Here is a 25,768-nt window from a genome sequence, read left to right on the forward strand (position 1 = left end):
CTGGAAGAAACTCTTAGAACAGCATTAGAATGTTCTTGAAAGCTCGATCCTTGCATAGATTATGCCTTCAAGTGCTGGAAAGCTTATCACCGGGCATCAGCAGGAGATGGTATAGAAGGAGCCTCTGGAGAGGATATGGGATTGGAGCTAAGCATGGGCAAGTTGGCTGGTGTGAAGGCTTTCAAACCAGGGAAGTCTAAAGTGATTTCCTTGGGGCTGGATGCAGATATACAAAGCCCCTTGGCTTGCAAAGTCCTCTGGATCCTGATGTGCTTCCTGCTTTTATGCACCCTTCCCCCAGCAGATAACCTACTTTCCGTGCAGTGAGGACCCAGATGGGGGTCTTCTCTTCAGCTATGCTTGCTCTTAACATTGTATGATCAGGTTTTATAAAAGTGTATGTTAGCCCAAGGATGCCCGCTTTCACCACTTCTCTTTCACATAGTACTGGAAGTTCTAGCCAGAGCAATTAGGGAGGAAAAAGTAACAAAAAGCATCCAAATGGGGCACCTGGGTGGCTCAATTGGCTAAGCATCTGACTCTTGATCTCAGCTCAGGTCTTGATCTCTCAGTTGTGAGTTCAAGCCCCTCACTGGGCTCCATGCTGGGTGTGGAAGCCTACTTAAAAAAGAAAAAGCATCCAAATGGGAAAGGAAAAAATAATGTTATCTCTGTTTGCAGATGACATGACCTAATGTGTAGAAAACCCTGAAGATTTCATGGGGAAAAAAAACCATGAGAACGATGCAGATTTGGAAGTCGAAGGGTACAAAATCAATACTCGTGAGTCAGCTGTTCTATACAATGAACAATCTAAAAAGGGAATTAAGAAAAGAAATTCCATTTATAATAGCATCAAAAAGAATAAAATCCTTAGGAATTATCAAAGAGGCAGAAGTCTTGTACACTGAAAACTACACTGAGAGAAATTAAAAAAGACATAAATAAATGGAAAGACATCCCATATTCATGGATAGAACACTTAATATTTTTAAGATGACAATACTACCCAAAATGGTCTACAGATTCAATGTGGCCCTAATCAAAATCCACCAGTATTTTTTGCAGAAATAGAAAAATCCAATCTAAAATTCTTATAGAATCTCAAGGGACTCCAAATAATTAAAAAACCTTGAAGAGGCAAGGCAGTTGGAGGATTCATACTTTTGATTTCAAAACTCACAGTAATCAAAACAGTGAATAGTGTGGTACTGGTGTAAAGACAGATATAGACCAATGGAACAGAATAGAAAGCCCAGAAATTAATCCTCTCACATATGGTCAGTTGATTTTCAACAAGGGTGCCAAGACCTTTCAGTGGGGAAAGGACAGTCTTTTCAACAGATGGTGCTGGGAAAACTGGATATGCACGCACTCAAGAATGAAGTTGGATCTTTACCTTATTCCACAGGAAAATTCAAATAGATCAAAGACCTAAACACAGGGAGGGGCGCCTGGGTGGCTCAGTCAATTAAGCGTCTTGAGTCTTGATTTCTGCTCAGGTCAAGATCTCAAGTGTTGTGGGATCGAGCCCCAAGTTGGGCCCTGTGCTCACTGGGGAGTCTGCTTGAAGATTCTCTCCCCCTACCCCTCCTTCCACTAGCGCCCCCTCTCTCTCAGATACATTAATTAATTAAATCTTTTTTAAAAAATGAAGAAAACTACAGGGAAAAAGTATAATAATGTTGGATTTAGCAGTGATTTCTTGGCTATCATACCAAAAGCATAGGCAACAAAAGAAAAAAATAGGTAAATTGGACTTCATCAAAATTAGGAACTTTTGTGCATCAAAAGACATTATCAAGAGAGTAAAAAGACAACCTACAGAATGGGAGAAAATATTTGCAAAATATACATCTGATAAAGGATTAGTATCCAGAATATGTAAAGAACTTTTGCAATTTGATAACAAAATGACATGACCTTATATGTAGAAATAAACCTTGAAGATTTTGTGAAAAAGAACCCTGTCAGAACCAATAAACAAATTCAGCAAGGCTACCTCATTCAGAAATTGACTCGAATAGACATTCACCCAAAGAAGATAAATAGATGGTCAATGAACATGTGAAAAGATGCTCAACAGTGCTAAGTCATTAGGAAGTACGCATCAGAACCACAGTGAGATATAAAATAACAGGTGTTGGCGAGGACGTAGAGAAGTTGGAACCGTTGTCCGTTGCTGGTGGGAATGTAAGCTGCTTCTGTGGAACGCAGTTTGGTGGTTTTTAAACAGTTAAACATAGTATTATCATAAGATCCAGTAATTCCACTTCTGGGTATATACCCAAAAGAATAGAAAGAAGGGGCTCGGGGGCGCCTGGGTGGCTCAGATGGTTAAGCCTTCAGCTCAGGTCATGATCTCAGGGTCCTGGGAGTCGATCCCTGCATCGGGCTCCCTGCTCTGCTTCTCTCTCACCCTCTGCCCCTCCCCTCACATGCTCGATCGATCACTCGCTCTCTCAAGCGAATAAATAAAATCTTAGAAAGAAAGAAAGGAAGGAAAAAAGAAAGGGGCTCAAACAGATGCTTGCACACCGTGTTCCTAGCAGCATTCATAGGAGCCAAACGGTGGGAACAAGCCGTGCATCTACCCGCAGGCGAATAGATAAGCAAAATGTGGTATACGTGGGACGGAATATCATTCAGCCTTCAAAAGGAATGAAATTCTGACACCTGCTACGAGGTAGATGAGGCTTGAGGACATTATACTAAGTGGGATAAGCCAGACACAAAAAAAGAAATACTGTGTGTTTCCACTTATATGAAGTTCTTAGAGTTGTCACGTACATGGAGACAGAAAGTACAATGGTGGTTGCCAGGGGCTGGGGTGGGGGGGGAGCAGGCAGTTAGTGTTGAAACGGGACAGTTTCAGTTTGTGAGAAGATGAAGAGTTCTGTGGATGGGGGGTGGGTTGCACAGCGATGTGAAATGTATTTCACGCCACTGAGCTGTACACTTAAAAATGGCTCAGATGGGGACGCCTGGGTGGCTCAGTCGGTGAAGCGTCTGCCTTTGGCTCAGGTCATGATCCCACGGTCCTGGGGTCAAGTCCCGCATCAGTCTCCTTGCTCCGTGGGGAGCCTGCTTCTCTCTCTGCCTGCTGCTCCTCCCTCTGCTTGTGCTCTCGCTCACTCTCTCTCTCTCTGACAAATAAATAGATAAAATATATTTTTTTAAATGGCTCAAATGGTAAATTTTATGTTACATACATCTTACCACAATTTAAAAAAAAAATCACCATTGCCAAAGAAGAAGAAAAAGTACACATAGGCCAACATGCTGTCAGAGCGGGGTGGGGGATGAGGAGGGTCAGGATCAGAGATCATCTGGGCCTGTTAGCTCACTTGTCAGGAGATCTAATGCCCAGAGAAGAAACCGGCATAAGTCCCAAGAGCTCAGCATCAACAGAGGCCAAGCCAGGACTGGAGCCAGAGTCACTTGACTCCTTGTCCTCCTGTGGGCCAGGAGCTTCATGAGGGCGGGGACTAGACTGTCTTGCCTTCCACTGTGTCCCCACGGTCCAGCACTTCATAGCCGCGCGGTCCACTGTGTCGGCTGGATGACCCATGTTGGCGCTTCTTCCCCCGGGTTCTCAGTGCCAGCTGCACGTGGAGGCACCCAGCGAGCTGTTCGAGCATGTGTGTACCTGGCCGTGTGCCCTTGAGGTTCTGATCAGAAGGTGTGAGGTGGGACCAAGGCAGGAATACTTTGAAAAAGCTTCTTGTCCTGGTGAGGGGCTGCTGGGGGCGCAGTCGGTTAAGCATCCGACTCTTGGTTTCAGCTCAGGTCGTGATCTCAGGGGCGTGAGATCGAGCCCCGACACGGGGCTCTGTGCTTGGTGCTGAGTCTGCTTGGGTTTCTCTCTCCCGCTCCCTCTGTCTCCCCTCCCCCACTGCCTCTTGATAGCTAGCTAGCTCTCTAGCGTCCTGGCGATTCTAACCTGCCGGCAAGTTTGGGAAGCACTGGTCCACCTCCTGCACTCCCCTGGTGATCTCTAGCTGGGGAGTGAGAGACAGAGGCTTAGTAGCTTCCTCTGGGACCACACAGCCACTGGCTGGTTCTCTCTGGCTTATCTTGTCAACCTTTATGTTCTGCTTAAAGAAGCATGCTGTTGTCTGTCACAATGTGTGTGCGGGGGGCCATTAATTTCCTCCCTGCTCCTTGGCACCAGGGCACAGGTATCAAAGCCACCCAGAGTGCTGTGCTTGTCCTCTGTCACAGCTCCGGCTCACCGTATCTTAACTCACCGCCTTCCACTCTCCCATTAGACTGACCTCTTAAGGTACAGTCTTAATCATCGCCCTCTCTCCGTCTGCAGGGGCAGTGCATGGCACATCCCAGGCTCTGCCAATCTTGAGTAAAGGGCATGGGGACCGTGGGGCTTTCTTTTGCCTTAAAGTTAGAAAGCTGCCTCATAATAGTCTACAGGCTGGCCACACGTACTTTGTATCCCTTCTTCTTGTCCTGTTATCTTCCTTTGAGGAAGGGTGAGACAGGAGCAGGGACAGCTGTCAGAGAAAAGGACATCCTATAAAATAGGGATGAGTATTTGGAATTCATTCTCTTGTCTCTCCAGTGGAAGGGGAGCAGCTGCAATTAACATTCACAAAGCATGTTAGGAATTTGAAGCAATAGACAATAATGGCTCTGTGTAGAATGTCAGGATTGATTTTTCTTTCCACCTGACTGGTATATGCCAGCCTGCCTCACTGGCGTATAGTAATCCAGAAGGTTCATCTCCTGTTACTGGTGCATATTATCCGATGAGCTTCCTGCCCACCCAAACCCCCTTCTCCTCTTCCCCTACACCTGGCATGAAGCAACCCTGTGCTGTTCCTTTGTGCCACTGCCTCTGGGCTCCTCCCCACACCCTTGATTGTTGGGGGGTAGATAATTTGGCTGTTTTTTCCTCCATTCTCACCAAAAGGATGTTGCTGAATGCAAAATGTTAAAGCCAGCCCTCTTGCCTTCTGGTGCTGCTGCTCTGAAGTCTCTATATTTAACATCAGAGTGTAGACAGCAGCAGCCAAGAAACCATGCCACTGGATTGTGAGGCTCCCGCCAGCAAGACTGCCTGGGATTTCGGGCTGTGGGGGTGGGGGCACCGAGAAACCAAGCCGGGGAGAGTGCTATCATTGCCAGCAGGGTCCAGGCTTCTGGGCATCCCCAGCCTCCACCAGGCTCGAGGCAGCCTTTTCTGAATGGGGAAAATGCCATGGCAACAGCATTGAGCTAGCCTACTGTCTTGCACTGAAGGTTTCATGGGAGCTGTGTCTGCCCTGCTCAGCCCAGTCGAGCCCAGCCCTGCCCAGTCATGCCGTGCCCTGCCCAGTCCTGCATTGCCCTGCTTAGCCCAGTCCAGCCCTGCCCCACCCTGCCCAATCCTGCCCTGCCCAACCCTGCCCTGCTCAGCCCAGTCCAGCCCTGCCCAGCCCCGCCCTGCTCTGTCCAGTCCTGCCCTGCCTGGCCTTGCCTTGCCCAGCCCAGCCCTGCCCAGCCCTGCCCTGCCCTGCCTTGCCCAGCCCTGCTCATCCCAGTCCAACTCTTCCCTGGCTTGCTCTGCTTAGCACAGCCCTGTCCTGCTCAGCCCTGCCCTGCCCAGCCCTGTCCTGCTCAGCCCCTCACCATTAGCATTTCACCAGAGAACCTGGAAAGGTCAGCTTTTGCAGCCAGGGTCACTGGCGTTTTGATCTGTATCTGTCCCGAGGGCTGGCTGGTGGGAATGACCTGCCCCATTGCTCCCTGGAGCTTTGTGTTTCTGCTGTTGCACCAGGATTTATCTTAGGTCTTGACGATTTACGTGACAAAAGAAATGAGATTGAATTTTGCTTCCTCTGGCCTGGGGACAGGGCGCGAACGAGGGAGCCCGCTTTGAGTGGCGGCAGTTCCAGGGGCAATCAGATACAACTTTGTTCCCATTGCTGGGAATTCTTTTATGAGGAGAGAGAAATCAGAACTGATTTGAGCTCCTTTGTCAGCGTTACTTCCCTCATCTGTTTCAGCCGAGCCAAAAACCCACTGTTGTATTTATGTGGCATTTCCAGCAAAATGAAAAGAAAGCAGCATTCTTTTTGGGTTGATTCTTTATAATCAAAACGAGTATATATCTTTTAGCTTGGAAACTCAGAATCCCAGTAATTGAATAGAATGCGCTACCCGGAGGATCAGTTATCATGCCTTTGAACCCCTTCCCGGTATTATTAGAGGAAGGGAGCGGGTGAGTATAAGGGTAATGGATTCTGCTGCTAAACCAAACTTGGAAATGAGGTTTCATTGATTTAATATTTCCTCCATTAAGCCTCCCAAGACAGTGTCCCTGTGGCCCTACCAAAGTGCAGTCACAGACTTTCTTTCTCTGAGAGTCTGTGCCGCTGCCGGTGCTGTGACGGGGACAGATGACCAGCTCCGAAGGGCCCTTGGGCCCCTGGCCTCTCCCCAGGTGGGCTCAGAGGGTGGAAGACCCGCCGCCTGCAGGCCCAGAGGCTTTATCTTGAGGATATGCTCTGCGTTTGTGGCCACAGACACTCCCTGCTGTGGGGGACCTTTTGGGGAGTTGCCTCTTCTGGGAATGGACACCTCGAAGGGGAAGGCTGTTCAGAGACAGCCGAGTGTGGCGGGGAGAGGGGTGGGCTGGAGGCACGAACTGTTTCACCCACATGCTTACCTGCTCTGGACCCCGCTGAAGCCTGGTGCCAAGGGAGCACACTGCTGGGCCCATTCCAGATGCTTCCTCCCGCCTGTCCCCTCAGCCTTCCTGTAGCCTCTGCCCTTCATCTTTGCTTCTCCAGGCGAAGCTGACTGGTGCTTCGAGCCATCCTTCCTGGGGACCTATCCCTCCTCCCCCTCCCACCATGGCTCTTGTCCGCACCCCCGAAGTGGCTCTCCTAATGTGGCTCCTCTTCGACACGCATGCGCATGCCGTGCAGGGGAGCAGCGTCTCTGGGGCCTGTGTGCCTCTGCGCGGTCTCCGACACGGGTTCTCATCCCTGCCTCTCCCTCTCTGCACACACTTTCCTCTTCTTGTACAAGGCACTCACCAAATACTGCCTCTGTCTCCTGCCAGCCTGGCACCCTCGTGGACTTTGGTGACGGGCTCCTCCAATCTCCCAGTGCCCTGCCTAGTCTGCTGCATTCGCCTGAAGCAGATCCTCCTCATTTGTGGGTGGGTTTGCTTGTTCCAGCGGGTCAAGGGGCTTTGGGTGCTATGGAGAGGACTAAAGAGGGCAGAAAAGTTGGGAATATGTCTTTTTTGGCAAAAATGAAAACGAGGCTTTTAAATGCAGACCGAAGCTGCCGCACAAATGTTTAGAGCAACAGCTATATTTTTAGAGTGTGTTGTCACTGCCTGTAGGTATAGGCTTTGTTTGGACGTTGTGAGTTCTAGTATGTTATGTAAAGAACAAGGACCCTTCCAGCATGTACGGAGGTCATCTGTGTTATTGTTTGAGTACCAGTGGAAGTATGGGTTGTAGGAACAAAATGGTGGCAGTGATCTCGCTGTCACGGAGTGTACAGTTGGGAAGGGGCAGGGTTAGAATTGGTATGAGCTACAACCGAAGTCCCACTTGGCTAGCAGCCGGGCAGGTGTCGTGCAACTGTCTAGGCTTTAGAGACGGGCAGACCTGACCTTGCATGCATGTCAGCCCCAATCCAATGATGAGATCCTGCCAAATACCCAACCTTTCCGAGCCTGTTTCCTTCCTTTTAAATGCGGGAGGGAATAATACCTACCTGAAGGGGGCTGTGGGGTTTTTTAATTTAATTTTTGAAAGTTGTAATTGTGTTACGACACACATCACATAAAGATTGCCATCTTAACCATGTTTTAAGTGTTAAGTACCTCTGCGCCCTCACGCAGCCAACCTCCAGAACTTTTTATCTTGCAAGATTCAGGCCCAGATCCCTCTCTCTCTCTCTGGATGTTCCGTTGTGAAAGCAGCACCCCTAGAACTGCTCTGTTGGCTCAGCCCATCTGCTTGGGAGGAGAATGTGGTGGTTCTGGGCCCTTCCTGTTTCCTGCCAGGGCCCCCATATTCCGGGAGAAATGTAAATCCGTCTTCTCTCTGATTTTACAGAAAAGGCAACAGATGGCTCCCTGCAGAGCGAGGACTGGACGTTGAACATGGAGATCTGCGACATCATCAATGAGACAGAGGAAGGGTATGTGTGCTTCCTGCCCCCTACCCCGCCATCTTCCGTGAGGCTGGTCAGCTCCTGGGGGGTCACTCAGACAGAGCCTGTCCACGCTGAAGGGTGGGGGTGTTTTACTCTGTGTTTTGTTCCCAGTCTGTTTGCTTTGGCATCTAATAAACGGACACTCTTCATTATCTTTCCTCTTGCTGCCCGCCCCCGAGCCCCACAGCAGTGACGCCCTCTTTTAATGACCGGCTTTGAATCACAGTGACAATGAAGTCTCCTGGTTACTTGGTCCCTGTCATTGTCGTCACCTCCTCCTGCCCTCCTCCCTGGTTCTATCTCCCCTTCACCAACGTGAGGCTGTCTCTGTCCTGCTTTGTTGGACTGGAGCCGCAGGAGGGAGTGGGCCCATGGCGTCCGTAGGGGGAGAGGGCCGCGTGAGGCACAGAGCAGCGAGTGTGTTTGGCAACCCCCCGCAATCCCTGCCCTGCCGGGTCGGTTTTTCAGGCTGTTCACTGTATATCCTCTTCGGCAGTCCAGCTACGTTCTGTTTACATTCATCCAGATTGGTCTGTGTTCTGCACTCTGTCCACGCTATACAGAACGTTATCTACTATGGGCACGCCCTCTCCAGCCATCCCCGGAGTGCGGAGAGGGACAGGCCAGACTCTGGCAGCCCCGGGCTTGCATCTTGGTGCCAGCCCTTGCAGCCTTGCCGTGTATAAGCTGGGGCAGGTCCTGTTTTCAGTGGACAGATATTTACTGAGTGGCTGCCTCATGCTGGGCCCTAGTGTGAATGCCCAGGGCACGGCAGGGAGCAGGACAGACGCCCTGAAAGCCATTACATGTTACATTACGTGGCCACATTACATGGTCAGCTGGTGACAAGTCTGGAGTGAAATGAGGCGAGGGAGGGTGAAGGCTGGGAGTTAGCATTTTTTTTTTTAATTTTATTTATTTATTTGGAGAGTACACATACTCGAATGGTGGCGGGGGAGGTGGGGAGGCAGAGGGAAAGGGAGAGAGAATCCCAAGCAGACCCAGCGCTGAGCACGGAGCCTGACACGGGACTCCATCTCCCATCCCGAGAGCATGACCTAGGTTGAAATCAAGAGTCCGCCGCTTAACCGACTGAGTCACCCAGGCACCCCGGGGAGTCAGCGATTTTAAGTGGAGGAATCAAGGAAAGCCTCACTTGAGAAGGTGACATTGAAGAGCGACTTGAAGGAGATGAGGGGGTGAGGTGTGCGCGTGACAGCAGGAGAGAACCTTCCAGGCAGAGGGAACAGCAAGCACAACAGTCAGTCCTAGGACAGAGGGCAGGGTGTATGTTTGAGGAAGGCAAGAGGCTCGCAGGGCCAGAGTGGGGAGAGGGAGGAGGGGTCAGACGTGTGCCCATCCAAACAGTGCAGGGCTCTGGCCTTGACTTGGAGGGGAGGGGATTTGAGCAGAGAAGGGCGTGGCCTAACTAACTCATTTATTTATTTAAAGATTTTATTTATTTATCGAGAGAGAGTGCGTGTGCACAAGCTGGAGGGAGGCGCAGAGGAAGAGAGAGAAGCAGACTCCCCCCTGAGCAGGGAGCCAGATGCAGGACTTGATCCCAGGACCCTGGGATCATGACCCAAGCCGAAGGCAGAAACCCAACCGACTGAGTCACCCAGGTGCCCAGGTCTAACACATTTTAAAGAGATTGCTCTGGCTGCCATGATCCGAATGGCCTGGCTGGGGGTGGGAAGGACAGAAAGGGGGGAGTGAGTTAGGGGGAGTGCGATGATGGCAGTTTTGACGTGGATGACAGTAGGGGAGGGAGAGAGGAATGGTCAGCTTCAGAATATATTCAGAAGGTGGAGCCAGGGGGGTTTGTGGAGGTTTATGTGGGCCTGAGAGAAGAGAAGAGTCAGGGAGCCTCCAGTGTTATGGGCTGAGCCACCTCGCGAAGGGAACAGGCTGAGGGGCAGAGATGAGAAGGTCAGCTAAAATGCCTCAGGTCAGAGCTGCCTGCTAGGCCCCAGGTGCCATGCTGCCCGTCCTGGTGCAGAGAGGGATACGGAGCTGGGGCAGGGGCCTGCGCTGGAAGTGTACGTGTGGGCATCTTGGGGCAAAGATGGCATATCGCTGCCTCTAATGTAGGTGGTCAGCTTGGCGCCTGGCACACGTCCAGGTCCCAGAGTTGTGGGGGGCTGTGCGTTTCCAATGCCAGAGTCACTGGCTCCCTTCTTTCTCCTGTCCCCTTTTCTCTGGTTGTCCAGACACAGTGGACCCCACAGATGGAGGTGCAGTGGGTTCCAGGATGCCGAGGCGAGTGTGGCCCAGAGACTCTTGAGGGGCTCACCCTGCAGGACTGCAGGAGCGGGCGGGCTGTGGCCGAGGCACGCGCCCTTTGCAGCAGACACGGGGCAGGCTTTGGGCTGTGCCTCAGTGGGGCAGGAAGAGAAGGCGGAGTGTAGATAAGAGCACGAAAGGGCAGTGTGTGGGGGCCGCAAGCAGTCTGGGTGAGCAGGGAGAGTGGGGAGGTGCGAGAGCCGAGCTTCCTCCTTCCGGGGTCTAGGAGGCGGATCGCCTTCCTTTCCCAACACTCAGCTCGCCTTCCTTCTAAGGTGGCCCGCGCTCCCGGTCCTGCCGTTCTGGGTGAGAGCACCTCAGGGACGCCCGGCCAATTTCTGTCTTAGCCTCTACCGTGAGGTGATTGTCACCTCTCTTCCTAAACTCTGAAGTTCGACTAACGGTCGGGCACCCCATCAGCTCCTTCCTGTTTCAGGGATTCGGTCTCAGTCTCAGCGTTCCTGCTGTTTCCCCCTCACCTCTCCCTTTCACCGATGAGTTCTGTCTTTCGCTGGAGCTCAGTTTGAAGCGCATTTCCCTGACACTCCTGTCTCCCTAATCTGGACAAGTCCCCCCGTCTATGATTTCACAGTACCCTGTATGATACCAGGCCCATCCGTGTACATTCACATGTGTGTGATGTGTTTGTTAGGCCCCCTCAGCTGTGCGTTCAGTGAGGGCAGAATTCCGTTTCACGCACCATTTTATGCCAACACCTAGCCCAGCGTACACATAATTGACTGTTGACAAGCATTTGGTAAATAAGAATAAATGGATGGAATCCCTAAGGGACTCCCATCTGATGAGGAAGGCAGAGCATCACCGTAACACAGTGCGCCAAGAGGCGCTGCCTCTAACGGGGAGAGACCAGAGCCACGGCCCCTGGCTGGCCCTGGGGCTGTCCGTGGCGGAGGCTGCTTGGACGAGGGGACACCCAAGTGGGGTCTTGCAGCATAGGAGGGCGTCCGCCAGGGGAGGTGGGTGCTGGCAGGCGGGAAGGTGGACACCCAGGCTGTTGGGCAGGAGTGGGACGGGGAGTGTTGTGGGGTTAGACGTGTGGAGCCTGGAGCCACCTGCCTGGGCTGGAATTCTAGGCCCTCCGCTCCCTCGCCGTGTGTCCCTGTGTCTCGGTGTCCTCATTTACAAAGTGTGGGGACGAATAGTGCCTATCACATAGGCTTGTTAGAAGGATCAAAGCAGTAAATATTCTGAAATGTCTGGCTATGTGTGGATCCATGTCCGTGCTCTGCATAGGGCTGTGTTCTTTATCCGTGAAAGACTTAACACGGCACGTGACGTCCTCCACACTCTGAGCTGTAGTGTTATCTGGCCAGTCCTGGGTCCTGATCCCTGTGGGTTGACTGCCCTGTCCCTGTCCGCCATGCCCTGAGCGCTTGCCGTCTGTGTGCCTGGCCGCCACGCGAGCCCTGGATTGCACCAGATCACGTGGCGCCACGCGACAACCCCAGAAGGCAGGCGCAGCCCATGTTGAAGAAACTGAGGTCCAGAGTGGTTTGGTCACTTGCCAGAGGTCTTCACGGCATGGCTGAAAAGGGCAGAGGCAAGATGCAGGGCCATGCTAACTTGGCTCTAGCGGCCAAAACTCTGCCTACACTTCCTTACTCAGAGCTTCACCTCTAGGAGGTTGTGGTCCCGGTGGGTGCACATTGGGTGAACTGCCCCCCAGGCCCCTCTTGGCTTTCCCTAAAGTGCCCAAACTGAGATGCTCTCCATCCTAAGGCCTTGTGCCCCTCGTCCCCTGAATCATTGGACACTAACCAGGAGTGTCTGCTCGAGAGCCCGCCTGGGACTGTTTTAGGCCCTGTTTACCAGACCTTGCGCAGACCTACCTAGTTTGGGCCCAGGAGTGTGGATTGGGTATGTGCTCCCCAGGTGACTCTGATGTGTGTCTCCAAGAAAGGTCCTCTGACCTGGGTCATGTTCATGACCACGTCTGGACCTTCCCTGGCTCAGGGAACCTTTGGACCCCAGCCTCTCAGCCGGAACGTGCAGGATGGAGCAGGGTAACAGCAGAGAGAGGGGAAGGGAGGGAGGATGCAAGGGAGAGGAAGAGTCTGGAGCGCGGGAGGAGGGGCAGCCGTGTCCTCCTGGGAGCCTTGGTTCTGGAGCCAAAGGACAAGAGGAGTTCAAGTATGACTAGAAAGAAGGGTTCTTGGGAGCCTGGGGTGGAGGAGACCTCGGGGAGGCCGAAGATGATCCAGAGGCCAGGTCCTGAGGCCCTGGGTGCTGGCCTTCCTGCTGAACGCTTCCAGGGCGGCCGGGCATCTGCCGGGGGGCCACTCTCCTCCTGCTCCCTTCTGCTCCCCTGCTCCATCTTGGCTCTTGACTCTTCCTTCTCTCCTTTTTCCCTGATTCCAGCTCCTTGCTGTTTCATCTGCGGCTGCTGCTTGAAACTTTGCAATTCCTCTGACATGACTTTGATCTTCCTTTCTGAAGCTTCTCCCCCGGGGAGAGAGATAAATACTTGCTTTTGTGCTCACCCAGTCACTCCGAGGCAGTACTTCCCGCCGATGAATTTCCATTTTAACTCTAACCCGGGAGCCTGCTGACTCTCTGATTTTTCCACCACCACCATCACCCCCACACTGGGAGAGCTCTGCGCGCTCTGCTCTGGGAGCACTAAGTGACCGCAGCCCTTGGAGGCTGTTCTCATTTTTCTGCTCCGTGGAAGTTCAAGAGGAGAGGGATGAAGCTGGATGGAGAGGGATGGCAGCCGTGGGTCAGGGCTGACTGTGGCTTGGCAGAGCCTTTGAGAGAGAGGATATCAATCCACGCTCCTGGCCAGCAGCCACTGACCCTCACCAGCTCAAGTCCACAAACAGTCCTCAAAGCCAGGAGCTTGTCATATTTGCAGAAATCAGCATCCCTGTTTGGAAACTGCAGCCATACTGCAAACACACTTGGCAGGGACCCATTCCCCAGAGAGCCTCGTCCCATCAGCCTTTGGGCTCCGGAGCCAAGAATTCCTGCAGGCAGCCACGTTTCAAGTTGGGAATGGGAAATAGGTGACTCAGGGCGTTTTAAAATTTCTTCTAGAAGCCTTGGCCGGCTCCTGTGTATTTATGTCTACACGGGGCTATGAGCAGAGCTTCTACCCTCCCTTCCCCCCGCTGCCTCACACATATTTGAAAGGACTTTTTCCTCTGGTAAAGAGATCATAAATATTTCAGAGCTGTAGGAATAGGAGGTCCCTGACTTACAAACCTTCAGCGTTCGAAAGACCGAGATATTCTGACACGTTGATCAGGGGAAGGCTGGAGCCCACTTGTGATAGCAAAAGGCCAGCCTGTAGCCAGACTGGGAACTCCCAGGAGCACAGGTGATGGGGTGGGGGTGGGGGGCTTCATGCCAGAGGTAGCAGTGGGCTCCGCAGCTTTGTTGGATCCTGGCTTCGAATAAACGAAATAACTTGTTAGACTCAAGGGCTGCACCGACTAGCAGCTTCTAGAGGGCTGGCTGGGTGACTGTGAAATAAGGAGGAATATGTTCCAGGTTCCAAACAATCAGCTTATGAACATGCCTCTGGGAATCCACACCAGCTCCATTACCTAAAAACACACAATGCTTTGGGTTTTGAGGAGACTTAATTTAAGTTTTCTTTTTCGTTCGTTCGTTCGTTCGTAAGAGTTTTATTTATTTGAGAGACAGCATGAGCGGGAGGAGGGACAGAGGGAGAAGCAGACTCCCCGATGAGCTGGGAGTCCGATGCAGGACTTTGATCCCAGGACCCTGACATCCTAACCCGAGATGAAGGCAGACACTTAACTGACTGAGCCACCCAGGCGTCCCTTAAGTTTTCTTGGGCAGAAAGGAGTTCCGTGGAGCTGGGGAGGAGCTGAACATCTAAGCCTCATCAAGGAGCTGGCCATTCTTTCTTCCGTGTCTTGGTCCGCTGTCTCTTCGGCATACTCCCACACCACTGGGTTAGTTACTGTTCCGAATAAAGAATCCTTGCGTAGGATGCAAAATGCAAAAGGACTGCAAACAAGCCCGGTGAAAAACCTCCCGCCCCTACTCTCTGCCACCCAGTTCCCCTCCTGAGGGGCAGCCAGAGTTACCAGCTTTTGGGGAGCTCCTTCCAGAGATTCTCTTCCCTCTGCTGGTGTGTGTACTATGTATGTATGTATGTATGTTGTTCTTTTATAAGCCAAAGAGAAGCATACCTTATACGCTGCTCTGCACACGACTGTTCACATTTCTTTGAGTTGGCTCCATATTGGTGCAATAAGGAGTGTCTATTCTTTCCCGCAGCTTTATAGTGTTCCATTGTGTGGATAAACGTGATCTAAATTAATGTTTCAGGGTGCCTGGCTGGCTCAGTCAGAAGAGCATGCGACTCTTGATCTCAGGGTCGTGAGTTCGACCCACATTGGGCGTAGAGATTACAAAAAATAAATAAAACTTAAAAAAAATTTTTTTTAAAAAGTTAACCTGTTTCACAATGATGGAAATTTCGTTTGCTTTTTATTTAGATAGACATGCCATCTAACACTTTGTGTGTAACAGACAGCCTTGTGGATATGCTGGTTCACACAAACAGGAGTGACTCTCTAGGGTAGCGCCCCGAGTGGAACTTGCAAGGATTTTAACATGTCCTTCTTTCCAGGCCAAAGGACGCCATTCGAGCCTTGAAGAAGCGCCTCAACGGGAACCGGAACTACAGAGAGGTCATGCTGGCATTGACAGTGAGTGCTGCCCTCGTGGGGGTGGGAAAGCTTCTGGGGAAATCCATGTTCACGGCCCTGCCCCGCTCCCAGGGCCTTCCCTCTGTCCACTCAGCACAGCCTCCGGCAGCCACGGCCTACGGATGGCTTGGTGCGAGTGCCACCGGGGTAGCAGAGCCTTCCCATAGTGCCCTTGGGTTTTCCTGCCTTCCCCCCAAAGTGGGGGATGAGCTGCGAGCTGGTACATGTGAGCAGAGGATCAGGCATGCGCAGCACTGACTAGTACAGAACCCCAGCGCAGAGAAGCCGAGGGCCTGGCTGTGGACGTCCTTCCGGCCACCAGCCTGCTGTGACACAGCCACGCTAGCTGCCCTATCTAGGGGTCAGGTCCCTCCTTACAGACCTGCTGCCTTCCACCCAGAACCTTCCCGGGACTGTGCTGAGCTTTTCAGGTGTTAAAGAGCTCGCTTACAGTAACCTTCCCAAGCAGATGTGTCGTTCCCTCAATGTGGAGAGAGGTCTGGGGGTTTGCCCAGACTTCGGGCTAGTGAGTGCCCAGTTGTGGATTATGGGGTAAAAACTGGTCATTGGTGCAGAGGTTCTGAAGAAAGTCAGCCTGGTGACTCCTTTCAGGGAGAAACGGACCAGATTTTTGCCCTTTATTGAAATGTCATGAAACTCAAAGGGACAACTTCGGCTGTTATTTCTGTCAAGAAAGCTAACAGTTACTCAGATGTGGCAAAATCTGGGCCGCGGGGAGTTTTTATAATGAAAGCTCTAACAGGTCAGCACGTGGGCTTCTCTGCAGGTTTGAATAGTTTGTTGTTTATCCAAAACAGCTATAACATCTTTCCTTTTAAAGCAAGAGAAACTGTTTGGATTTTTCACCCAAGTGAAAACCCAAGACTTATTAGGAGAGTGTTCTCTGTCAGGGAATTGGGGTTAGAAGAATAAAGGCAGAAAAGACCAGCTGAGAAATAGTGACTTTGAAAGCTTTTGGGTTTTTTTCTCAGAATTTGAGCCATGGCATTCACTAAACCCAGAGTGATGCCCAAAATGAATTGTTTTCAGAGTAGCTAAAATCACCAGGGAATGAGCTCGAAGATGTTGGGGCAGTTTCCTGGTATCTAAAACATACCCCTTTACACGCCCAACGTCATGGTCACCATATTGGTTGGATGGAAGTCTGTCTTTTTTTTTTTTTTCAAGATTTTATTTATTTATTTATTTTAGAGAAAGAGAGCACATGAGTGCACACTGAATGGGGGAGGGGCAGAGGGAGAGGCAGAGAATCTCAAGGAGATTCCGCACTGAGCACGGAGCCCAACGCGGGGCTCGATCTCACGACCCTGAGATCACAACCTGAACCAAAACCCAAGAGTCAGACATTCAACGGACTGAGCCACCCAGGTCCCCAAGGATGGAAATCTTTCTAAAGTGGTCTCTACCTTTACTTCCTTGTGGAAGAACGTGGTGAACATTATTGAACCTTTCCTGATGGTTAGGTTTATTATTATTATTATTATTATTATTATTATTATTATTACTCTCCCACCTTTATTGAGATATTGACATACAACATACGTAAGTTGAAAGTATACAATGTGATGATTTGATACACATGTATATTGTAAAATGATTACCACCATAAGGTTAGTAAACACCTCTATCCCCTCACATAATTACCTTTGTTGGGGAGGGAGGGGATAGCATTTAAGATCTAATTTCTTGGGGCGCCTGGGTGGCTCAGTTGGTTGAGTGTCCAGCTCTTGATTTCTGCTCAGGTCATGATCGCAGGGTCCAGGGATCAAGCCCGTCTTGGGCTTCCTGCTCAGAGGGGATTCTGCTTGAGGATTCTTTCCCTCTCCCTCTGCCTCTCCTCCAGCTTGTAGATTCCCGCGCATACGCACTTGCTCTCTCTCTCAAATAAGTCTTTCAAAACAAAATCTAATTTCTTACCTGTCAAGTATATACTACCGTATTGTTAATTACGGTCGTCATGCTATACATTAGATCCCCAGAGCTTGCTCGTCTTACAGCTGGGAATTTGTACCCTTTGACCAACATCTCCCCGTTTCCCCTGCCCCACAGCGACCATTCTCCTCTGTTGCTATGAGTTCAGCTTTTTTAGATTCCGCATGTAAGTGAGAAAATTGGGTATTTGTTTTCCTGTATTTGACTCATTTCACTTAGCATAATGACCTCAAGGTCCATCCGTGTTGTCGCAAAAGGCAGGATTTACTTCCTTTTTACGGATGAATAGTATTCCAGTGTGGGGTCTGTGTGTGTGTGTGTGTGTGTATACATGGATAAAGAAATATCACACATATATCACATTGTCTTTATACATTCATCCATCGGTAGATACTTCGACTGTTTCCATGTCTTGGCTATTGTGAATAATGCTGCAGTGAACATGGGGGTACAGATATCTCTTTGATACCGTTTTCATTTCTTTTAAATATATACTCAGAAGTGGGATTGCTGGATCATGAGGTAGCTCTGTTTTTATTTTTTTGGGGGGGAACCTCCATACTGTTTTCCATAGTGGCTGCACCAATTTACATTCCCACCAACAGTGCACAAGGATTCCCTTTTCTCCGCGTCCTCGCCAACCCTTCTCTCTTGTCTTTTTGATACTAGCCATCCTGACAAGTGTGAGGTGGTCTCTTACTGTGGTTTTGATTTGCGTTTCCCTGATGATGAGTGATGTGGAGCATCTTCTCGCGTGCCTGTTGGCCATCTGTGCATCTTCCTTGAACTCATGTCTATTTAAAGTCCTCTGCCCGTTTTTTTTAAGTTTATTTATTTATTTTTAGTAATCTCTACACCCAGTATGGGGCTTGAACTCACGACTCCGAGATCAAGAGTCATATGCTCTGACTGAGCCAGCCAGGCGCCCCACCTTTGGCTACTTTTAATTGGATTGTTTTGGTTTTTTGTTTTTTGGGGGGCTTTTTGCTCTTGAGTTAAGTTCCTTATGTATTTTTGAGATTAACCCCTTATTGGATAGATGGTTTGCAAATATTTTTTCCCTTTCTGTAGAGTGTCTTTTTAGTTTGCTGATTGTTTCTTCTGCTGTGCAAAAGCTTTTTAGTTTGGCATAGTCCTGCTTATTTATTTTTGTTTTTGTTGCCTTTGCTTTTGGTGTCACATCCAAAAAATCTTTGCCAAGACCAATGTCAAGGAACTTTTCTCCTGTGTTATCTTTTGGTAGTTTTACAGTTTCGGGTCCTACATTTAAGTCATTAGTCCATTTCAAGTTAATTTTTGTGAATGGTATAAGATAGGGGTGCAGTTTCATTCTTCTGCATGTGGTTATCCAGTTGCCCCAACACTGTTTATCAGACTTCCTTTCTCCATTGAACCGTTGTCATACCTCTCTCATTAAATATTAGTTGACCGTGTATGTATGTATGGGTTTATTTCTGGGCCCTCAGTTCTGTTCCGTTGTCCTTTTTTTATGCCAGTACCATACTGTGTTGATTATTATAGCTCTGTACTATAGTTTGAAATCAGGAAGTATGAGGTCTCCACCTTTACTATTCTTTCTCAAGATTGCTCTGGCTATTCAGGGTTTTTTATGGTTCCATATGAATTTTAGGATTGTTTCTCCTATTTCTGTGAAATCTATAGATGGTTTTAGGTAGTATGGACATTTTAATAATATTAGTTCTTCCAATCCATGAACATGGGATATCTTTCCATTTGTTTGTGGCTTCTTTAATTTCTCTCATCAGGGTCTTAAAATCAGGGTACAATTCTTTCACCTCCTTGGTTAAATTTATTCCTAAGTTTTGTGTTTTTTCTTTGCTTATTTGTCGATGTAGTCAGGTCTTCGCTACAAATCTAGAGATGCCTTTGGGAGCCTTCTGACATGTGCAGATCCCTGTGCCTACACCGAAGGCTCCAGCCTGCTGCATGTCGTGTGATCTCATGTCTACTCTTACAGCTTCTCTGTCTTTGTCTTCCTTTACTGTATTAGTTGCTCTCAGTCCTCCTGCTCCTTATGGGCCTTTGACAAAGATACTAATACTTACTCCAAACAGGAGTTTGTTAGAGACCTGGAGAGTTCTCCGCTTGGGCCTCAGCATATGGACTTGAAATGCCATTTCTGATTGCTTAGGGGCACCTGTTGTCACTCCGTGGGCTTTGGCTGCTGGAAAATGGCTGCTGTGTGTTTCATGCTCTACAACCCACAAGGACCCTTTACCAAGGGCATTTTTTGGCAGAGTCCCTGAAGTGGCTGAGTGGCCTTTGCCAGCCAGGGAGAGCCTCCTGCATCTCCTGCTCTGCTAGGCTTCAGGGCTGCTCTGGAGCACACACCACCTCTGTCCACGGCATTTCCAAACCTGTATCTGAGCCCCGTGGGCCAGCCTAGGCCACACTGACTTTAAAGTCTGCTGTCCTGGAAGACGTAAGGATGTGCTCCTCAAAGGTGAGACGGGCGTCCTGGCCCACTGTTGCCCTGAGCGTGGTGGCAGAGCTTCGGCTGCCCTGCCATGTGGGCCTTCCTGCTCCCCTTTATCCATGTTCTTTCCCACCACAGCTGCTTTCTTCCCAGCCTCCTGCCCTTCCCTTCTCCACCTGCTCTTCATAAAATAAGCCATTCTTCCTGCCACCTGCCTTGGCCCCAGCAACCCGATGCCTGCATAGGCAAAGTGAGGAGAGGGTTTCAGAGGATTCTAGAAAGAAGGGGAACTGTGAGTTCCCAGAGGGCAGGAAGAACCCCTCTGGTTCCTCTCTGCAGCCCCCATGGTCACTGTGGGGGTGAATGCTGGTTCCCTTGTGGCCATCCGGAATCAGGCACATGCAGGGGCTAAGAACAAGGATGCCCCCTTGGCTGAGGAAAACTTTGGTGACGCGAGGATGCTGAGCTTTGGGGTCTCTGGGCAAACCGAGCAGAACCCGGAGCCTCCCACAGTGCAGGCAGGCAGTGGGGAAAGGCACCGTTTTGGGGTGCCTGGGTGGCTCAGTCATTAAGCGTCTGCCTTCGGCTCGGGGCGTGATCCCAGGATCCTGGGATCGAGCCCCACGTCAGGCTCCTCCACTGGGAACCTGCTTCTTCCTCTCCCACTCCCCTGCTAGTGTTCCCTCTCTCGCTGGCTGTCTCTTTCTCTGTCAAATGAATGAATAAAATCTTTAAAAAAAAAAAAAAAAGGCACCGTTTTGACTGGCTGTGTGGCTGCCAGGCTGGGGGCATATGCCAGCTCTGGCCTCCTTGGTGAAGTCACCAGCATCTCCAGGCCTCAGCTTCAGCATCTCAAAAATGGGATAATACCCACCTTACCAGGCGATTTCCAGGACCAGAAGAAGGAATAGGAAATCTGGCACCCATTGCCTGTCATCTGAGGGACTCCCAGCTGATCTTGGAAGAGAGCTGTTAGGGGGGCAGGGGGTGGCCCTGTGGCCTCATTGTGGGTGAGGAGACAAGGGCTCTGGGGAAGGCTGATCCACTGAAAGAGAATTAATTCATTATGAGACTGGAACGAAATGGTATATAACGTGAAGTCTCCCACATAATGCCCAGCTGGTAGTCCGCTCTCCGTTAGTGTGAAGGGTGCGGGCCTTCCTAATGGCCGTGCTTGGTCAAGGTAATGCCTCATGGTATGAACCCAGCCCTGTGGAAGGGCTGCGTGAGGTAACCAGTGGTCAGCTCCGTTTAGGTACCCAGGCAGCCAGAAATGTCCCCTGTTGCCGGGCACATTCCAAGGAGGCATTTCCCGCTAGTTGACCGGGGCACGGGGGTGCTGGTACGGGAAGGGCCGGGTGACTGTATGGTCTGGTTTACAGAGCGCTGAGAAGTTCGGAAAGCTGTGTTCAGGGCTGGAGACCCTCAGTGGGGACCCCTGAGTTCCAGGGGGCTTCTCCCCTGTCCTCTGGTGACTGGGAAGTTGTCCCTTTCCTCACGTGTGTACAGCAGCCTCCTGAATGGTAATCATGACATCACAGTCCTCATTGACCGGCCCCCCCATGCAGGGCACCGTGCTAGATGGTTCGAACATACTCTGTCATCCTTACTACGGTCCTGCAAAGGGGTACTCATGTGCCCACCTTACAGATGAGGAAGCTGAGGCTCAGACAGGCTTGTCCCAGGCCGTTTAGGGAGGAGGTGGCAGAGCTGAGATTTAAGCCCACGCTGGCCATCCGGCCAGAACCCGCATGCGCTGTGCTTCTGCATGGCTAAGGCCCGTGTACCTCATTTTTCCAGACAGGGGAAGAGCGAGCAGGGTTTGGAGTGAACATGGACCTTGAAGCTGACTGGCAGCTGAGGCCCACAAACCATTTATTGGGAGTAGAAAGTCCTTAGTCATTGCCGATTTTAGTTGTGGAGGCAGGGTTCTGTGGGGCGTGTGTGTCTGTGTGTGTGTGTGTGTGTGTGTGTGTGTGTGAGGCTGAGTGAGTGTGTGTGTGTGAGGCTGCGTGTGTGTGTGTGTGTGAGGCTGAGTGTGTGTGTGTGTGTGTGTGTGAGGCTGAGTGAGTGTGTGTGTGTGAGGCTGCGTGTGTGTGTGTGTGTGAGGCTGCGTGTGTGTGTGTGTGTGAGGCTGAGTGAGTGTGTGTGTGTGTGTGTGAGGCTGAGTGTGTGTGTGTGAGGCTGTGTGTGTGTATGAGGCTGAGTGAGTGTGTGTGTTTGCTTGCTTCCTCACATCCAAGGGCCAATAATTCACGTGGCAATTCAGGCTGTCACAGCAGCCCTCTCTGTGACAGAGCCTGAGTCCCGTTGGCTAATGTCTCACACCCAGAAGCCCGGAGAGAGGAGTTAAAATGCTAACTTTCAGGGCCCGCTCAGTCATTTTGATCTCATTAAAACACCAGCATCCTTCTCATGCAAAACTGGAGCCTCAATTACCAACGAATTGCTCAATGATTGTGCAGGGACAGGCGACTTCAGTCAACCAGGGACGCCTGAATTAGAGTGGAGGGATGCAGTGCCATCCCCGTGTGGCTCTGGAGGAGATGGTGGGACCGTGTGGGAGAAGCAAAGGGCGGGGTTGGGGTGGAAGCTCAGCTGCCATGGTTTCCTCTCCTCCCTTCTCAGGTGCTGGAGACGTGTGTGAAGAACTGTGGCCACCGCTTCCACATTCTCGTGGCCAACCGGGATTTCATCGACAGCGTCCTGGTCAAGATCATCTCTCCCAAGAACAACCCTCCCACCATTGTGCAGGACAAGGTGCTCGCTCTGATCCAGGTAGGCGAGCTCCCTTTGTCCAGTTTGTTGAGACCGAGTGAGGTGGGGCCCCTGAGCAGGGGGTCCTCATGCTTTCCCATCATTCGGAGGAAAGAATGGAGACCCTCCTGGGTTTAAATATGTGTTGCAAAATGTTTGTTTCTACACTCATCGCACTGGAATAAAACCCTGAGAGGTGGCTCTCAAGCCAGTTGACAGAGCCTTTACTGGTTTTCTGGGTGCCTGGCTCTCTGTCGCCCCCAGGGGCAGGTGGGGGGCCCTCATGGGCCTCTGAGCCATTGGGAAGACATGGAGTAGGAAGGGCCACACTAGAGCCATGTACAGGGCCGGCGAGGCACTGGGTCGGGGCCAGCTCTGCGGCAGGCAGGGTGGGATCGGGGGAGACGGTGTTAAAGAGTGATTCACTGAGGAGGTGACATTTCTTTTGGACCCTGATGGACGTGGGGAGCTTGGCGGAAAGGTCAGAGTGTGCGAAGTGGCCCTGGGGGTAGCATGTGCATCAAAGAGCAGTTGACACATGTGTGATGTGTTCATTATTACGGGCTCTGTAACAAATTACCCCAAAACTTAGGGGTTTAACGCAGCAACTGTTTATTACCTCATTGTTTCTGTGGGTCAGGAATTCAGGAGCGGCTTAGATGAGTGATTCTGGCCTCAGGAGCTCTCGGGACGTTGTGGTCGAGAGTCAGCCAGAATTGCCTCATCTGTGGGCTCAATGAGCTGGAGGAGCCATGTCCAGGATGGCTCACCACAGGGCTGTTGGCAGGGGGCCCCAGTTCCGCGCTGGCTGCTGGTAGGAGGCTTGAGTTTCTTGCTGTGCGGACTCCTGAGTGTCCTTGCAACATGGCAGCGGGTTGTCCCTAGAGCAAGGGATCCAAGAGAGCTCGGGAAAGAAGCTGCCGCGCCTCTGGGGACTGACTCTCAGAAGTCACGCACCATCTTTTCTGTCATATTCCATTTGTTAGAAGGGAGGCACCAGGTCCAGCCTCCAGAGCCGGGGACTGAAGCTGCTCGTCTTAAAGAGAAGAGGATGCTTTAAAGCCATCACAGGGAGCATAGCGTGTGATGAAGAACGTCTGGGGCCAGGAGATGAGGCCAGAAGGATGGATGGTCAGGGGCTTGTGGGCGGGCACGCTGACAGTTGATGCTCTGTCCTGTGGGCAGTGGGGAACCGCTGCACATTTCTGAGCTGGGTGTGCACAGATGGATCTGGATTTTAGACCGAGCCCCCTGGTGACAGGGCAGAAGGCATGCTCGTCAGCAAGCGCATTAGTGCTGTCGTCTTCAGGAGCCGAGGGGAGAGGGGGGTGGGCTGGGCAGGAGGTACTGTGATCAGGGGTGGGCGTAGGGGGCATTCGAGGTGGTGGCGGCAGCGGACCCTGGAGAGGAAAGTGGGACCCCGGCTGAGGTTGTTTCCTGCGTCCTGTGCCTGCAAATCCTCTCCATCCTTCAGACAGCCCCCAGAGGCCTGCCCACCCCTAGGTTGACAGCACGCCCCCTCTCCTATCACCCTCTTTTGTGGTCTTCTCTACTTGTGGGCTCACCTTTGTCTCATCTGTCTCGCTCTGCGTTCTCCGGGAGTCCAGGGACATCATATCCCCAGCGTCTGGAGCAGTTGATTGTGTAGAGTGGGTGTTCAGTAAGTTGTTTTTCCTAACGAATGGGGGACCGTGGTTTGCTGAAGCTGTAAGGAGAGGGAGGAGTGGGGGTGACAGCAGAGCCGCCTCCTGTGTTTTCTTAGGTGGTCCCTGTCCCTTCAGTCTGCCCACCTGGTGTGTCTCCGTGTCTCTCCTTCCCTCCCTCCCTCTTTCTTTCACACATGCGCGCGCGCGCACACACACACACACACACACACACACAGGTGCAAACCACTTCACCCTCTACCCTCCCCACCCCCACTTCTGCCCTCGACTCCCCCAATCTGGGACTTTCCCAGTACACTCCCCTGCTTCGACACTCCCAGTATTGGATGTCAGGCCAGTAAATCGTGGCTTTTTGCTCACAACAGAGGGGGCACCGCAGCCTTGTGCAGTCCCACAGTGGTCACAGGCAAGGTCTCTCTGGAGTCAGACCTGGAAGGAGCACGTCCGGTGGCCAGGCCCGGTGGGTGGTTGGCCACCCCGAGCCGGGCTTGTTTTTTTTTTTTTTTAAGATTTTATTTATTTATTTGACAGAGATAGAGACAGCCAGCGAGAGAGGGAACACAAGCAGGGGGAGCGGGAGAGGAAGAAGCAGGCTCATAGCGGAAGAGCCTGATATGGGGCTCGATCCCATAACGCCGGGATCACGCCCTGAGCCGAAGGCAGACGCTTAACCGCTGTGCCACCCAGGTGCCCCTGGTGCCACCCAGGCGCCCCCCGAGCCGGACTTGTGACCTGCGTAGCCCCTCTTGGCTGCGGGGCAGGGCACAGGGAGCCTCGTGCACTGGCTGTGGCTGTGGCTGTGGCTGTGGCTGTCCCCAGGGGCGCCGGCCCAGCTTTCCCATCAGGGTCACCGCCTGCTCTTAGCACTGCTTCTCCCAGCTGTGTAACCTCAGCAGGTATTTGAACCTCTCTGGGCTTCTGCCTCCTAATCTGTAAAACGGGGGCCTGTGTCCCTGCCTCCTTACTCCCAATCTGGAGTCTGGGATCAGTCCTCCGGGGCACAGCGCCCGTGTCGTGAGGACGCCCCCTGGCGGCTTGGCGGCAGCATGCACACCCATCCACAGGGGCAGGAGCAGGATGGGCCCCTGAGGGCTTCGCGGGCTCCTTGTCTACCAGGATGCCCTGGATGGTCGAGCTGGGAAACCGCCGAGGGCTTTGTATAAGGATACTCCCCGGTGGGCTTGCTTACCTGCCTGGGAAGGGTTCTTCCTCTCCAGGTTTAGAAGTTTCATGAGGAACTTTTTGTCTTTGGTCCTGGCCACCCAACAGAAAAAAGCAGATAGCATTCAGAGGTGGCGGCTGGCTTGGCTTCTGGAATGGGGTGCACAGAAGAACAAATGGGATCTTCAGCCTTTTCTTTCCTTTTTCCTGAATTCTCTAAACGTACAGGGGATCACACATCAGACTCGCACGTACAACTGGATTAGTTTTTACAAACTGAATATACCGGGGTCACCAGGCCCTGTGTTGTGAGGCGGAATATGACCCGCACCCAAAGAGCCCCGCGCTCTTCCGCCGTGCTCCAGTTCAGTACTTAGACCAGCAGGCCCTTCTCTCCTTCCCGCCAGCACCGCGACCTTTAGCTGCGCAACGTTTGCACTGACGCGTCCTCTCTAAAGCCCGGCTGATGAGTGTTGCACGTACTGCATGGTCAGCCCGTTCTTAACTCCTTGGGGAGACAAGATGACTTTATTTGCCTGTTGAATGTACGTGTGAGGACTGGGCAGTCCGCCCTGAGAGTCTGATGCTCCCCCCCCCCCGCCCCCGCCCGGGAGGGGCGAGTGCTG

General features: G+C 51.7%; 1 protein-coding gene across 4 annotated transcripts in view; it reads left to right on the forward strand.

Moving 5' to 3' along the window:
• TOM1L2 (target of myb1 like 2 membrane trafficking protein) overlaps positions 1-25,768 on the forward strand; it is a 112,004-nt gene that overhangs the window by 48,105 nt on the left and 38,131 nt on the right. For all 4 annotated transcript variants that reach the window (XM_040630152.1, XM_040630153.1, XM_040630155.1 and 1 more), the window contains exons 2-4: positions 8,079-8,163; positions 15,092-15,170; positions 22,189-22,338. In XM_040630152.1, the coding sequence (XP_040486086.1) occupies positions 8,079-8,163; positions 15,092-15,170; positions 22,189-22,338 (314 nt within the window). The remainder of the gene's footprint in view (positions 1-8,078; positions 8,164-15,091; positions 15,171-22,188; positions 22,339-25,768) is intronic.

This window comes from Ursus maritimus, unplaced genomic scaffold (genome assembly GCF_017311325.1).
Source record: "Ursus maritimus isolate PB19 unplaced genomic scaffold, ASM1731132v1 scaffold_14, whole genome shotgun sequence".
NCBI lineage: Eukaryota > Metazoa > Chordata > Mammalia > Carnivora > Ursidae > Ursus > Ursus maritimus.